Source organism: Ceratotherium simum, chromosome 2, assembly GCF_057802395.1.
Source record: "Ceratotherium simum simum isolate JZ-2026a chromosome 2, ASM5780239v1, whole genome shotgun sequence".
Classification (NCBI taxonomy): Eukaryota; Metazoa; Chordata; class Mammalia; order Perissodactyla; family Rhinocerotidae; genus Ceratotherium; species Ceratotherium simum.
In genome coordinates, this window is record NC_141901.1 from 7,718,008 (window position 1) to 7,735,116 (window position 17,109).

General features: G+C 38.3%; 1 protein-coding gene across 1 annotated transcript in view; it reads left to right on the forward strand.

Moving 5' to 3' along the window:
• Window positions 1–2,592: 2,592 nt before the first annotated feature.
• Window positions 2,593–17,109, forward strand: part of FMO2 (flavin containing dimethylaniline monoxygenase 2) — a 33,549-nt gene continuing 19,032 nt past the window's right edge. Inside the window, exons 1-3 of the mRNA XM_014783433.2 lie at window positions 2,593–2,727; window positions 12,162–12,350; window positions 14,763–14,925. Coding sequence (XP_014638919.1) covers window positions 2,596–2,727; window positions 12,162–12,350; window positions 14,763–14,925 — 484 coding nt within the window. The 5' untranslated portion in view covers window positions 2,593–2,595. The remainder of the gene's footprint in view (window positions 2,728–12,161; window positions 12,351–14,762; window positions 14,926–17,109) is intronic.

A 17,109-nucleotide genomic window follows, 5' to 3' on the forward strand; every position in this document is an offset into this window, starting at 1 on the left:
GTAATCTATGCAGAAATGGAAGTATAATGATGTACACCTGAAATTTATACAATGTTATAAACCAATGTTACTGCAATAAACAAAAAATTTAAAAAAATGAAAATAAAGAGCACTGTAGGCTTTAAAATGTGCATATATTTTCACTCAGCAATTTCCCTTTTAGGTGTTTATCCTGAGAATATGATTAGGTAAGTGTGGAAGAGATATACAAGAGAAGTGTTCGTCACAGCATTTTTATAATAGCAAAAACTTAGAAAGAACCTAAAGATCCACTAATAGAAAGTTGTTGGGTGCTTTGTGGTTCATTTGAGGACACATCCATTCTCCTCAGGAGGCTTGTCGGTACCTGGCATACCTAAGTACCATTTACCAGCAGGGCTTCTGCGGAGCAAGCTTCTCAGCGGGTGCTTGTGCCAAGAAGATGCCTGCTCCTAAGCTGATGGTTGCTGCTGTGAACACAGGTATATGTTCAATTTGACATAAAAGGACACTAACATCTCCAGATAGGTTATCTCCTGGGGGAGAAACAGACCATTTGCCCAAGGGTTCAGTCATCTCCCATGGGCTCGGTCAGCTAAAAAATTTGCTAACATGTGTTTTGTCTTCTCTGTACGATTGTCAGGCACAATTACTACTTACAGGACTTCTATTGAGATCATAATTAACGAAAGAAGGGAGAGTGAAGGTAACGATTGGAAAATTGTTTACAGGCCAGCTACGAAATCTGTGACCCAACCGTCAATGAGGGGGTTTATCTTTTTGGTTGAGAAATGTGTTCAGCTCTTGTTCCTTAGTCATTGATCATCACCTTTGTTGTGTCTTTCCCTCTTTTCACAGAGTTGCTCTATTATTAGATAGAAAAAGCCTTTTATCATGACCAAATTCAGTTGGGGAAATTTCAGGACAATGAGGTTTCCTGAACACCTTATTTAAAACTGTCATTCTGCCCTTCACTCCTATAAAACAGAGCTCACTTCTCTGCTTTATTTTTCTCCAAAGCACTCAGCACCATCTACCATACTTGTTTATTTTGTTTTATCAATTGCTTCTCTGGCTCCCCTATTAGAAAGCAAGGTCCAAGAGGGCAAGGAGTTTTGTCTTTTTTGTTCATTGCTGTGTCTGGCACCTAGGAGGTATTCAATAAATATTTGTTGAATGAGTTTATGAGAAACATCTCAGGGATCTGAGATCCACTGGTCATGTTGGTTGAAGAACAGAGTCTTTTACCTTCATCATTTAGGCTATATCCAAGGTACACAAGGGCTTTATAGCCTCTTGATTTACTCTTCCTACTTAATGTTCGTACTAATAGCTGAGATTATAAGCAAAAGTAAGTTACCCAGCTCTGTATCAAGCCGAAAAATGGGCAATGGACAGGAAGATTGTAGAAGTCCCGCTAGGTTCATCCAAGCCAGCATCCACCTAAGGGAAAGATCAAGATGAGATATGGTCTGGCAGGGTAAGCCATCTAGGAACAGGTAAGCACAGAGTGCTAGGATCCAGAAGTTGTCAAGTCTAGGAAAGCCAGGCCAACACAAGAATCTAAATTCTATGAGATCAAGGACACAATCTGTCTTATTCATTCAGGCACAGTTATATGCCAGATACAGTACCTAACACTTGAAATGAATATTTGTTAGCTAGACACCTAATCCATCAACTAAATGGAATTCATGCAGACACTAAAGAAGGCTGCTATAGATAAAAAGTTATCAATATACTGGAAAGTGAAAAATCAAGTTGAAAATTATACTTAGAGTATGATTCCATTTTTATTTGTGTGTATATATGTGTATATATATAAATATCTGGAAAGATATACCAAAATGTCAACAGTGGTTATAGTTATCTCTGTATGATGAGGTTAGGAGTAATTTTAACTTCTTTTTATTTATCCATATTTAATAATTTGCTAATGAACATTGGTCACATCCCTTATAAAAAGGATTTTTAAACTATCTGTATGTGTGAAAGTGTATGATGTTGTTACTGTAAAGACATTCCATAGTCACCCTGGACCTCAGAATATGAGCCTCTTGCTTAATTTCACAAACTCCTTGGAGTTTCAGCTGGCAGAATGCTGAAGGAGGAGTGACGAGCCCCTCCCATTTCTCATAACCTCCTCCAGCTCTTAAAAGGCTTCCGACTGCCTCCCAGCACACAACCAACAGAGAAAACTATTCTGTCAAAGAGACGGCAGGCAGCGTCAAAAGGCAAAAAGGAAGGTAAGGATGATTACTAGGGAAAGCAGCTGGGAAGGAAAGTTCAGCACTGTCAAGAACATAATAGGAGATTTGGCTCATATCCCTAGTACTGTGTTATTGAATCGTTTGGCTTTGTTAAATGCATTGCTTTAAAATGTTGAACAAAGACGTTGTAAAAAGGTCTGCAGCGAAGTTCAGGAGACAACTTGGCTTCTCTCAAGGGAAGAGGAGACTGGGATTTGACTAGTCAGGCATTTTATTCAATTAGTGCTGCTTATTAAATTACCACTGCTCCAGCATTTAAAGCCCATTGCTGACCACACCTTAAGCACTCTCTCATCTTTTGCCCCAGTGAAGCAGCGTTGATTGATCGACTCCATGACAGGAGACCATGGCAAAGAAGGTAGCAGTGATTGGAGCTGGAGTCAGTGGCCTGGCCTCTCTGAAGTGCTGTGTGGATGAGGGGCTTGAGCCCACCTGCTTTGAGAGGACTGAAGACATCGGAGGGCTGTGGAGGTTCAAAGTGAGATCTTCTTGTTTCTTGAACAGGTTGTGCTGTTATTGCAGGGTGAATCATAGCTACTGATGGGCCTTACTGAGGGATTTCCTAAGCAACTTTGATCTGATTAGTTTCATGCTGCTATACAGGAACCGAAGAAATAGGCTGGCACCTCTCCCAGGCTATTGCTATTCTAACTCAGGAGGCCAACCCAGGCATGTAAAGGATCTCTTCTTATGGATCCAGCAATTGTCTTGAAGCCCATATTTTTGTCGTTCTCAAAGCAATATACTAATATTAGACAACATTTTACAAAATAGAAGTGACAGGGATTCTTTTCAGGACACCACTTCTATTCCAATCAATGAGCAAATGTTTTTTCAGCGAGTGTGCTCTTATTACTACTGACTTTATTTTTTTCTGATAGATAAACTGTATTTGTTTGCTTAACTTTACTGATGACATGCTAGTGTAACTGCTGGGAAACTCTTTAAATATATTACTAAATATATTCTATTCATTAAATTCATTCTATTAGCCAAACCCAAATATTAGTAATGCCGGCTGTCCTTCTGAATTTGTATAAAAATGAGAAAGATACATAGATAGACAGCTGTAAAGATTCATAATCATTCCTTCCCACAATCTTTTGAGGAAATACTAGCTTGCCACCTTCGAGGTGTGAGATCTTGGGCAAATTATTTATACCCCTGTATCTCAGTTTTCTCAGCTGTATGATAGGGATAATAACAGAAAAGTGTAATTATCTCATAGGGCTGTTTTGAAGATTAAAGGAGATAATTCGTGGAAAGAATTTATAATAGAGTACAATAAATGTTAGCTATGATAGCTATATTTACAGTATTTTACAGACAAACAAACAGAAATTGAGGGAAGTTATGCAACTTGGTCATGGTCACACAGCTCGAGGAACTGGCATTCAAACCTGGGTCAATATGACTCCTAAACATCTAAGCTCCTACTTATAACCATTCCCTAACTTGTATTCTTGCTCAAAAAGGTTAAACAAAAGTTTCAACTCAGAACTCAAGAGCAACAACTTTAGGATTATGTATCAGGTACATCTAAGTGAGGGATTGAAACGGGAATACTCCAGACAGGAGTGAAAGGTTTGAGTGCATGAACAGCAGATTCTCACATCAGCAGAGACCATCTAAAGGGCTCCTCCTACAAGCTGACTGATTAGGGGGATGGCAAGGACATCTAGCACATATGTTTTGCCAGTTGGAACTGAATCTCATGCCAAAAGAGATTTTTTAACACTAGGTTTCACAAATGTGTATGACTATAAGACACCCCTAGAGGGTTTCTTCAAGATACTGATTCTTGAACACCAGCCCAGACTTACTGAATCAAAATCTTCTGAGGAAGGGAATCTATTCTTAACAAGAGTCCCAAATAAATCCTATAATGAGACGTTTGACAAACATTGCACAAATACCAAATAAAAAATCTATTCATTCAACTATCCAAACAAACTCAGAGCTAATGGTGGAGTTGTTGATCCTCATACAGGACAGATGAATCTGCAGAGAGGAAAGTGGAAAAACATGTTGAATTGCATTCATTTCTTATGAACAATTAGATGTTAGAATCATTATAGCTTTTCCTGATATAATAAGGTGGTCATTCCTGTCTTAACCAAAGATGTGTTATTTTTGTCACATGTAGATTCCTTTTGAGACTTTTTCCCCAAGTAGATTTTTAACCTAAGGAAGAAATATGAAATTATAACAAATTTATATTTAATAATAAATTTGTCATTTTTTTGTTTTATTACTTGATTTGGGATTTAATATTGAAAAGCCAAATGTTCCTTATTTGATTATCATTAATTTGATTCTGCTATGCAGCAGAAGAGGTGAGAGTTACTGTGAGTGGTCTGTCAAAAATATGATTCAATGAATTCCAAGAAGGTACTTTCTGCCCCAAAATATTTCTCCTGCTATCCTATTCTCAGTGTCTAAAATTTCAGAATTAGAGACACATTCCTATGGGTTGGAAAATTTATGTTAAAATTTGAATTAGTTAAGCCTTATTAGATATAAAATGGTTAAGTGTATAACTCACTGGAACCTGTAACAATATCACATTTCAAATCTCTCTTAAAACTATATCCAGTAGAGAAATGTGAACAATTTTCTCTGTCCAAAGAAGACGAAGAATCTCCCTGCAGAGTGAAACGTACAACATGCAACATCTCACAGGCTGCCAGTGGGGCCATGTGAGGGTCTTGATTACCAGGAGATGGGATAGCCAAGGGGAACAGATGCTGAAAAGGATGCTGGGAGCCTCCACACCCACTCCCAGGGAAACTTAGCCTCTTCACAACTCCAGAATCGATTTTAAAAATAGGTTATACTTTAATTTCTCTATTTACACACAATCCTTCTAAAATCACTTAACACATTTAGTGGTGATGAGTTAAAATCAAATTTAAGAATCTTTGTTCCAAGCCCAGCTCAGAGGGTGCTGAATTCTTCCAAAACATTCTCCAGCACCTCCTCGTGGCAGCTTGGGAACATGAGAAGGGTGGGTAATTAACATACATTCTTAGCATTTTTTCCAGCAATGGGAAGCACTTGATATGCATCATCTCATTTGTCTTCACAATACTCCTAGGAAGTAGGTCTTATGATTATCCTTACTCACACATGAAGAAGAAACTGAGGTTCGGAATAAACAACTTGCCCAGGGGAACCTTGGTGGAAAAAAGCACAAAAATGAAGGTCTGTAAGATTCCTCAGCCCTCCCACTTAGTAACCTGACTGAGGTATTGAGAGAGGAAAGCATGATCTTCCTTCAGCCACTAAGCTGCTCTGCCTCCTTTAGTGTTCCTGATACCTGTGTTCACAGGGAAGTTACCAATATACATTGCTTTTTGTTTTTTAATATTTAGATATAAATATTTCTTTTCCCAGCTATATATATGCAATTGTTTTAATTAATCTCCATATAATAGTCTCTAGACGTCTCTCCATCTTGGTTTCCTTCCTCTAGATTCAATCTGAAATACCACTTTCTCACTTAAAATGTGACTCCCCCAAGATCCAATATATCAAATGAATCTATTTTTGCAATATGTATTTTTCAGAACCAAAAGGGTGCTTGGCACTGCTTTAGACAATGGAGAATGAATCAGACAGAATCACTGCCCTCAAAGAATTTATAATCAGTTGGTCTGACAATTGCCCACTGTAACTTGCGCTTCTCTTGGCCTGGGCGCTACACCTCTAGTAAAACAGTTGAATGTTGCATTCACTTTTTCAGCATTCACAAAATAAAAGCTAACATTTACATAACTATTTTCATATGAATTATCTCATTTTATGCTCTCAAGACTCCGCTACATTAGTTATTAATCCCAATTTAAAAGTAAGAAAGGCAAGGGTAAGGGACTTGCCCACAGTGACTAATAAGTGTGGTAGGTGATAGGTCTTACAACCAGCCACAATACTGAGATTAAACACACATAGTTTCACCGTCATGTTTCCTCTCATATCACACTAATAATTTATACTGACTTTGGGTTCAATTAAAAATCCCTGGATCTTTTTTATCGTAGCCATTGATGATCCAGGTCATTATTATCCTATCCTTGTGAAACTGATTTTTTTAAATCCCATGTACAGAAATGCACATTTGTGCATATCAAACATTATTTAGTTTGATCCTTGGTCGATAAATGTTTGTTTGAAATTCCAATCCTCTGTCAAGTTTGCTATGCCTCCATGCTTTGGGTATATATGAATTTGACCATCTGTATTTGTCTCCATCAAAGTTATTGATTAAAATGTTGATCATAAAAAGATAAAAGTGAGAAGCAGGCACCTCGGAAATCACCAAATGGAACTTCCCATATGGTGCCATCTCCACGCCAACCTAAACATGTACTCCATCTATTTTTTCTATACCTCACAGCATCTCTTCTGTTTCTATTGGCATGTTCTTTTTAATAGTACATTCTGTTCACTTAACGTTTAATATTATACAAGTCCAGCTTAGAAAAAACAGCCATTTCCTTTCCAGAAGAGATAACTGCCTTACCCTTATTTTACTTTCAGAAGTTTTCTTAGATAAATTCATCCAAAGGATCTATCACAGCATAATTCAATATGATTTAGGGTTTGCACCTGCTGTCCATTTAATGGAACCAAATTTAACATGTTAGATACTTGTAACTCTCCAGGCAATCAAATATAAGCCTCCTTGCCAGCAATTTAAGATATACTTTGGTTAAATTTCCATATTTTTACAGAAGTAATGTTTGCATGTATCGAACAGAATAAAGTTTATAGCATGCTATCAGCAAAACCATAATGTTTGCGTGCATAAAACACAGCAGTTTATAGCCTACTATTAGCAAAACCATAACATTTTCATGCATAAAACACAACAGCTTATAGCCTACTATCAGCAAAACCATAATGTTTGCAGCATAAAACAGAACAAAGTTTGTAGCATACTGTCAGCAAAACCATCCTTATTCCATCATGTTACCGAATGTCCATTTTAGTATCATTAAGCTGTTTGCAGTGATGGAAAAGTGCTTCTGATTTACATCACTTATTCTTTCATTCGTTCAACAAACATATAGACTGATTGACTACTATGCGCTAGGCATATACTAGGTGCTAAAAATACAGAAATGTACAGTCCTTGCTGTCAAAAGAGGCTCATAGTTCAGAAGAGGAAATACTAAAGAAAACCCATGTTAGAGTGCAATTTTATAAGGCCTGATACACTAAGTGTTGTGGAAAGCACAGAATCTCACTCAGCAGAGAAGAGGGCAGGCTTCTAGAGACTATCTCAAGATGCTTTTCTTTGTCTTGACAACACGCAGAGATCAGGCACATGAATATGAAGAAACAGTGTTCTAGGCAGAGCAAACGGCTTGTGCAAAGGTATGGAAGCTTGAGAAACCTGACGCACTTAGAGAATAGAAAGTCAGGTGATATGGCTGGAGTAAAGGACGCAGGCGGGTGATAACTGACAAGGCTAGAGAGAATAGCCAGGGTGCCACCATGAGGAACTGTGTCCTATGCCAATGAGTGTACCCTTTGCCCTGAAGGCTGTGAAGACAGTGTGCAATATCCGAGTCAAGGAGTTTAATTAGGGGGCTCTGTCAGTCATCAAGGCCAGAGATGGAGGGAGGCACAAGCCTCATGGAGAGATGGCAGAACGCAGCTGTGCTCTAATAAAGATGGTGGTTCCCAAAGTTCAGTGTGCATAAGAATCAGCTGGAGAGCAATTTTAAAATACATGTGTCTGGGCCCAAACCAGACCTACTTAGACTTTACATTTTCAAAGCTCCCCTGAATTCTTCTAATGCAACTAGTCCACTGACTGGCGTTTGGGAACCACAATCTTGCTTCAAATTGTAGGACAAAAAAGTAAAAAGATGGGGCCAGCCTCTATGCGTAGTGGTTAAGTTTGGCACACTCCACTTCGGCAGCAGCCCAGGTTCGCTGGTTTGGATCCCGGGAGCGGACATACACCGCTCGTCAGCCACACTGTGGCAGCAACACGCATATAAAGTAGAGGAAGATTGGCACAAAAGTTAGCTCAGGGCTAATCTTCCTCAGCAAAAGGAAAAGTAAGTAAAAAGAGCTTCAATTATACTTATTTTAAGTAATGAAGCAGATAGATATAAGGTCCACCTGAAAGGGTGAAAAGATGGAATCATAGAATATTTTTAAAGAAATACAATTTTATTATTTCCAGCTGTTTAGAGTAACTAGCCATGAGAACAAAATGTTGATTGGTAGCGGTCAGTAGAATGATGGTTCACAATGAAAAGACTAATTTATAAGTGTTGGTAATTCATTTTTGTAATTTGTAATATGTGAATCCATTTTTGCTTTATAAGTTTGCTCCCTTGAGTAGATTAAATATTACCTTTATAATCTTCCTTAAACTTAGTTTAGTTTTTACAACGTTTTTATTTTTATAGAGTCAGAGATACACTTCAGTTCAACCCATAACCAAAGATCATAAATTCTAAATCAGTGCTGTCTGAACTAACTTGGTTTTGCTATATAGTTTTCTGACATTCTGAAAATTTCATATTAGTAAAATACTGTATCATATAGTTATTTATCTTACGTAAATTTTAGCAAATTCTATCTGCTAGGAAATTCAGACTATTTATCTGTATTTGTGCTTAAATATCATTTTTAGGCAGCGCTTGTATTTTAAGTAAATATGTGAGTTAAATTTATCTGTTTTGAAAGCTGTGTTTCCCTGCCCTGTCTTGGTTAAGAGCAAAGCCCCTCATCTCTTTCTGTCTCCACTTTCCTATCCCCAAAGCCCAAATGCATTTTAATTCAATATAGTAATAAGCCCCCTGAAGACAGAAACTGTATGTGTCCTGTTTGTATCTTATCATTAACTCCACGCTCAGAGCCTGAGCAGGAGAGATAGTTGACATATACTTGTTTAGAAAATCAATAAGAGTCATCTTCCTTTTATAACCCTGGGCAAACTCAACCAATTTTACCCAGATTTGTCTAAACACGTAGACGTCTACCTTACTTCAGCCAAGATAGGAAGAAGCACATATAGACACAAAGCTTTTTTTTAACTGCTGTATAGCAACTAACCCAACAATAAAGATTATTACTTGACCTTCAGAAGAAGAATTGTGATGTCATCATCAACTGGTGACAAACTACACAGGTAAGATCACCAAAACAGGGTCTTGCCCTGGCTCTGAAATTACTGTAGGGGCTCAGACATCAGAATCAGTTCTTCTCATCACTCGATGTCCTCTTAAAACTGCCCTGACAGACGAGCCAACCACATTTTAAAGCCAATTTACTGGCTTTTGAAAAAACTAACATGTTAGCTATAGTATAACAGTCAGTCTTAGTTTAGCTGTTTCAAAACTACGAATGGTTCAGTAAGATTAACTCTAGTGGTGTATAATAATAGCAATAGAGACAAACGTGTATTAAGCACTTACCGAGAGACAGGCATTGTGCTAAGCAACTTTATGTAGTGTTGTTAAAGCCTCATAACAATTATTGAATTTTGGAATTATTAATGAACCCCGTTTTATAGGAGAAAATGAGGAAACTGACTTACGTAACTTGCCCATGTTTATAAAACCATTAAAACTGGTGGAATTAGGATATCAACCTAGTCTGACTCCAGAGCCCTCACGTTTACCTCTACTCTGTACTACTTGTGAAATTATCTGGTCTTGAGAAAAGATTAGTATTTCTTTGCTTCATGAAATATTTCCGATTTTGAGAACTTGATTGGGTAAGAAATTCAGACACTCAGTCTTCCCCAGGACGTTGTGTTCAATCATGCTGAAATATCTAAAAAGAGTTTACACGTCAGTTTGACTCTAGTAATATGCAATTTGAAAAAGTGTTTGAAAGTTAAAATACCATGATCTATTCATCCAGAGTTCAGATCATTGTATCCTCGTGTATGACAGAAACCACTTCATATTCTAATACAAACTCCCTTTTGTATTCTAATACATATAGTTAACAATAACACCACATCAAACTCTAATCACCTGGAAAGCTGGCATACCCTAATCTGAAGAGCTTTTACCAAACCATTTGAAATTTTAACAAAGTTATCATCTGAGCCTTGATTCTGGACTAGGAAAGATGAACACATTGCTCAGGGAAAAAGGCATTTGACTCCTGGCCTATGGTAGGCATGAGTGGATGGATGGATGGATGGATGGATGGATGGATGGATGGATGGATGGATAAATGAGTGCACGAATGAGAAAGAAAGAGAGAGAAGGAATGTGTGATGGAGGAGGATCTTTACAAATTCAGCCCTATATTTAGCAAGAATTCTATATATTGCTCTTAACTGATGTGATCTGAGAGCAAACATTGTTTTAGCTTTGGTGACTCATATTGATACTGATAATCCTTGAAATTAGGACACAGTGAAGCCCAATACATATAAAGAGCTTTGCTGATAGAAAAGGCAAGATCACACACTTTACTCTTTGTTATCTTTCTGAAATTAAGTACAACCTCTTGTACAGAAACTGTCAGAAAACTCAGGCGTGATAGTGAGTACATCTATGTCAGTTACTTTGGTGTCAGAGCAGCTACCCAAGCTGCCTTTCTTATACTGCAGTGAACAATGAGCTGTAACTGACAGCTTCGCTGAAGCTCGTAGCTTCCTCAATGACAATAGATAATAACAATACCATTGAGCACCTACTACATCCCTGTGTTACAGATGAGAGGACTGAAGCTGAGGGGCATGGACTGGTCCAGCCTCATACAATCTGAAAGAGATGGATTCAAACCTGTGTGTAACTCCAAAGCTCTTCCTGCTAGTCCAGGCAGCCTCTTTCAGTGTTGCCAAAAACCTAAGGAGGTTTGATCTAAAGATTTGGCAGGAAAGTAGTGCTTTTCTATGAATAATGATGAGAAACGAACATGCACAACTGACTTATTGTGGTTACAGGATTAGAGTTGAATATTTACTTCCCTTTATTTACTACTCTGTGGAAGAGACTACAGTGTTGTTTATGTAAGATTAAGTAATTTATTTCAATTAATTAATGAGTTCCTACATCCCTTCCATTTCTTTACACCCCACCCTAATGCTGAGTCATAATAGCAACTACTATTTGCCTGGATTATGCCTTAGTCTCTGCATGTGCAGAAGCATCTATTGAGGAGGTCTTGGGTGGCATTATTTAAATTTTCTTATAAAAGCCTTTTTGATAACATGTTGATTTCAGGGACATTGAATCGCCATGCTTTGTTCTGGTCATGATTTAACACAGAGGACATTATCATTATGCAGAGCGCTTCTCGTAGAGGAAATTATAAACTCAACCATAGCTTGTGCTGCCTCTGGTTTACCAAAGCATACTCGCTAAAATTCAGAATCAAGTTTAAGATTTGATTGGTATTGCTGCTTTTCACCTTTATCGCTTGAGGAAGGTTGATTTGCATAAAGCATAAAATGAAGGTGGGGGGTTCAAATTAAGATGTGAAAACTCCCTGCCCCCACAAGTACTCATTTTAACTGAAATTTTCTATTATGTTCTCTGACCAGTGTCCTAGGGTTTATTGGTTCCTTAAGAGGTGGAAGGTGGGTGTAGCCTCCCAGGGGCAATTTTGGAAGGGGCATGACTGACATTAAGTGGGTAGAGACCTGGGATGCTAAATATCCTGCAATGTGCCAAAAGAAGAATTGTCCCCACTCCCAATCCCACCAAAGGCACTAGTGCCTCCAGTAAGCAACACTGGAAGGCCCCAGTGAGGCCCTATCATACAGGATGGTGGAGCACATATGCTGCCCCTCATCGTCCAGACATCTCAGGCACACTACAGCAACCAAAGAGGATCACATCACCCAGGGGTTAGATTTGGAAGAAGAGGAGGAAATCAAAGGATTTTCTTAATGCACGTTTATCGCTCTTTTATCTGATCCTTTAGGAAAATGTTGAAGATGGCCAAGCGAGTATCTATCAATCTGTCATCACCAACACCAGCAAAGAAATGTCCTGCTTCAGTGACTTTCCAATGCCTGAACATTTTCCAAACTTCCTGCACAATTCTAAGCTCCTGGAATATTTCAGGATTTTTGCCAAAAAGTTTGATCTTCTAAAATATATTCAGTTCCAGGTATTGTATTGGGAATGGTTTTCTCTACATCACTTCAGCTCACATCTAAATAGAGAAGTTACTCTGATAATAAAAGAAATTGTGAATAAAACAAAGTATTCCAATCCAATTCTTTGCTAAAAGATAATAGCATGATAGAAAACCCAAAAAGTAAAAAGTCATTACCCCTAATATTACAGATTATATTCATTAACAGAAGAAGAAACATCTGTTAAAATTAAAGGTTTGAATGATGATGATATGGATGGAGAAACTGCATTTAAACTATCTATAACCACTGAAGACCCTTAGCCTCATTTCTCTTAAAAGAACATAAAAAAAATCAAACTGCTATTCCATTTTCTTACCTTCTCTATAGAAATGGAATTTCTTAGAAAAATGTACTAAATAAACTTACAGCTCTCCATTTACCTCAGAAGCCTGTAGAAATTATTTTTCCTAATTTTTTTTCTTTTGGATGCATTCTCTAGCAACATGAGGATGGCCAGATGATTTTGAAATACAGTTAGAATGGCCTTGCCTGTGCTTTCTCAAAAACAAATAATCAAAAGAAAAAAAAACAATATTCTCACTAAACATACTGAATTTTTATCAATAACCCACACTCTGAAAACCAGTAACTATGCTTAGGAAATAAAGTTTAAAGTATATCTCTGAATAAGTAACTGCTAGTAGAGCTTATTTTCTTAACACAGTTTCGCTGTAATTTTAGTTTTGTTCCAGGTTTGTATTATATTAATTTATAATGATTGATTTCGGTGAAAATCTATATTTGTAAATACCATTAAAATGTCCTATTCTATCTAATGTAGTTTTTTCCCCAATTCCTGGTAGATCCATCCTATAAATGACAGATTCTTTATACCAGAATCTTTTATAGGTCTCTGTTCACTTAGCTATCAACCTATTTAACAGATATACTAACCTCTTATGATATGTAATTTATATTATCTGTTCTTTTAAAGATCATGTTAGCGTTGCAAGGGAACCATTTTTCTTGTTTATTGTGTTACTGCTGTTATTATTTTCTGGAAGTTGGGGAGGGGTAGGAAAACTCATTTCCACTTATGTGTCTCTGAGTTGGTGCAAGTCATAAGATGTTAGAACTGAACTCAAAATGTAAAAGGCTCTGTTGCATTTCTAATAATAGTATCCTGAGCGATACTGAAGGTGTTGGTCCTCTAACCACATTTTGAGCTGCGAGAATCCACAGTACTTGAGCTAATATGCTATTCTGAATTACCAATCTGAAATCTTTACTCTCAGCTGAAAATGCCCAGACATTTTATAGTCCTTTCACAAGCTTTATACTATTATTCCTTATACACTTTTAAATTGAAACAGCTTCAAAAATTAACAACCCAGCATTTTGAAAAATATCTGAAAACTTGAAAAGCATGCGTAAGTGACTCAAATACTTGCGAAAAAGAGGAGAAGCATGCCATTCCTCTAGAAATGAGAAAAGCTTCGCTTCCATTTGACATTGTTTCTTAAATACAGCAGACACACAACGTTTATGCACACTTTTTAAAGATTCATAGACCTCCAGACTGCGAGCTATATTGAAAAAAAAATCAATGAACCAATAAATTATTTCACCCAAATGAAATCACAAACTGTATCGCTAACATGATGTACCCCGTTTTAAAAATAATAAATATGGGGACCCGCCTGGTGGCGCAAGCGGTTACGTGCATGCGCTCTGCTGCAGCGGCCCGGGGATCCCCGGTTCAGACCCCGGGCGCGCACGGATGCACTGCTTGGCAAGCCATGCTGTGGCAGCGTCCCATATAAAGTGAAGGAAGATGGGCACGGATGTTAGCCCAGGGCCAGTCTTCCTCAGCAAAAAAAGAGGATTGGCAGATGTTAGCACAGGGCTGGTCTCCTCACAAAATAAAATAAAATAAAATAAAATAAAATAAAATAAAAAAATAATAAATATGATTAACCACCATTCATGGAGTACTAACAATGTGCCAGGTGCTCTGCCAAGTGTTTCACGTGAACGATCTTCTCTAATACAGAGTCTGCACAGAGGTAGACACATGAAAGTTTCTTGATAAATACTGATTGTGTGATCACTTGAATGATGGGCATGTGTTTTGTATCTTGGAAGACCTTGTCTTCCTCTTCTGTGTCTCTGTCAAGTCCTTATTCAGTCCTTCACAGACTGGTTCCCACTGCTGAGTCAGGCCTCTTGCACAAAGAAGCATATCTTTGGCAGCTCCCTGCCAAAGAAGAATGATAGGGTGCACTTAGCAGTCTTTGCCTTAAGGGGCTTGGAATGGATTCAAATGAAACCTAAATGGAGTCATACACTGCACTCTCCCCATCCCCGCTCCCAGGGCACTGGACAAGGCCCACGTTATGCCAGAGTAATTCTCAATGATGCCTTCTCTGTGTTTGTTCAAGACAACTGTCCTCAGTGTGAAAAAACACCCAGATTTTTCATCATCTGGCCAATGGGAGGTTGTTACCGAGAGCAACGGCAAGGAGCAACGTGCTGTCTTTGACGCAATTATGGTTTGCAGCGGCCATCACATCCTCCCTCACATCCCACTGGAGTCATTTCCAGGTAAGGCCTGCAGGGATTCCCACCTTTTCAGAGTAGGTGTTCAAGTACTTTATATGCAGGTTGGATTGACAGGCAGAATTAGCTGCTGTGGCTGGGCATAATATTAAGCTGGGGACAGAGCTAGAAAGATGAAAGACTCCACACACCATCTTTGTTTTTCTTGACATCTTTGGGTCTTCATTACACAGAGAGTTCAGCTGACCTCCTCCAAAGTCACTAAATCTTCCCCAGAATTTCAGAGAATTCTCACCCAAATTGGTTCTTTGTTGGTAGAGCCCTTTTAGCCATGTGCCTACCATGGCCTTTTTCTACCCTGCCAAACACCTCTGACTTTGTTATGTCCTTGGAGCCTTTTCCACAGAACCATGCCCATGGACAGGGTGACTGGGGAGAGCTCCTGGAAATAAGTGTTCCTATAGGACAGTGATGAGGGACAGGGGGAGTGCAGGGGAGGAGTGCAGGCAATGGAACCCTGCAGCCATCTGTCCGGGTACCTCCCAGGCTCTTCCCTCAGAGAGCGTACTTCCTCCCAAGACCCTCAGGAAAACATCCAATACAGTAGTTCACGGTCCAGGCCTCACATTCGAACCACCTGTGGAGCTTCTAAAGTCCTGATGCCTACACTAACAACGAAGTAGCAGAAAGAGAAATTAAGAATACCATCCCATTTACAATTGCAACAAAAAGAATAAAATACCTAGGAATAAACTTAACCAAAGAGGTGAAAGATCTGTACACCAAAAACTATAAAACATTTCTGAAAGAAATTGAAGAAGACACAAAGAAATGGAAAGATATTCCGTGCTCTTGGATTGGAAGAATTAACATAGTTAAGATGTCCATACTTCCTAAAGCCATCTATAGATTCAATGCAATCCCTATCAAAGTTCCAACAACATTTTTCACAGAAATAGAACAAAGAATCCTAAAATTTATATGGAACAACAAAAGACCGCGAACAGCTAAAGGAATCCTGAGAAAAAAGAACAAAGCTGGAGATATCACATTCCCTAATTTCAAAATATACTACAAAGCCATAGTAACCAAAACAGCATGGTACTGGCACAAAAACAGACACACAGATCAATGGAATACAATCGAAAGCCCAGAAATAAACCCACACGTCTATGGACAGCTCATCTTTGACAAAGGAGCCAAGAACATACAATGGAGAAAAGAAAGTCTCTTCAACAAATGGTGTTGGGAAAACTGGATAGCCACATGCAAAAAAATGAAAGTAGACCCTTACCTTACACCATACACAAAAATTAACTCCAAATGGATTAAAGACTTGAATGTAAGACCTGAAACTGTGAAACTTCTAGAAGAAAACATAGGCAGTACGCTCTGCGACATCGGTCTTAGCAACATCTTTTCAAACACCATGTCTGACCGGGCAAGAGAAACAATAGAAAAAATAAACAAATGAGACTACATCAAACTAAAAAGCTTCTGCACAGCAAAGGAAACCATCAACAAAACGAAAAGACAACCTAACAATTGGGAGAAGATATTTGCAAACCATACATCTGATAAGGGCTTAATCTCCAAAATATATAAAGAACTCACGCATCTCAGCAACAAAAAAACTAACAACCCAATTAAAAAATGGGCAAAAGACCTGAACAGACATTTCTCCAAAGAAGATATACAGATGGCCAACAGACACATGAAAAGATGTTCAAAATCACTAACTATCAGGGAAATGCAAATCAAAACTACAATGAGGTATCACCTCACGCCCGTCAGAATGGCTATAATTAACAAGACAGGAAACAACATGTGTTGGAGAGGATGTGGAGAGAAGGGAACTCTCATACACTGCTAGTGGGAGTGCAAACTGGTGCAGCCACTATGGAAAACACTATGGAGATTCCTCAGAAAATCAAGGATAGAACTACCATATGATCCAGCTATCCCACTGCTGGGTATTTATCCAAAGAACTTGAAAACACCAATGCGTAAAGATACATGCACCCCTGTGTTCATTGCAGCGTTATTCACAATAGCCAAGACTTGGAAGCAACCTAAGTGCCCATCAAGGGACGAATGGATAAAGAAGCTGTGGTATATATACACAATGGAATACTACTCAGCCATAAGAAATGATGAAATCCAGCCATTTGTGACAACATGGATAGACATTGAGGGTATAATGCAAAGTGAAATAAGTCAGAGGGAGAA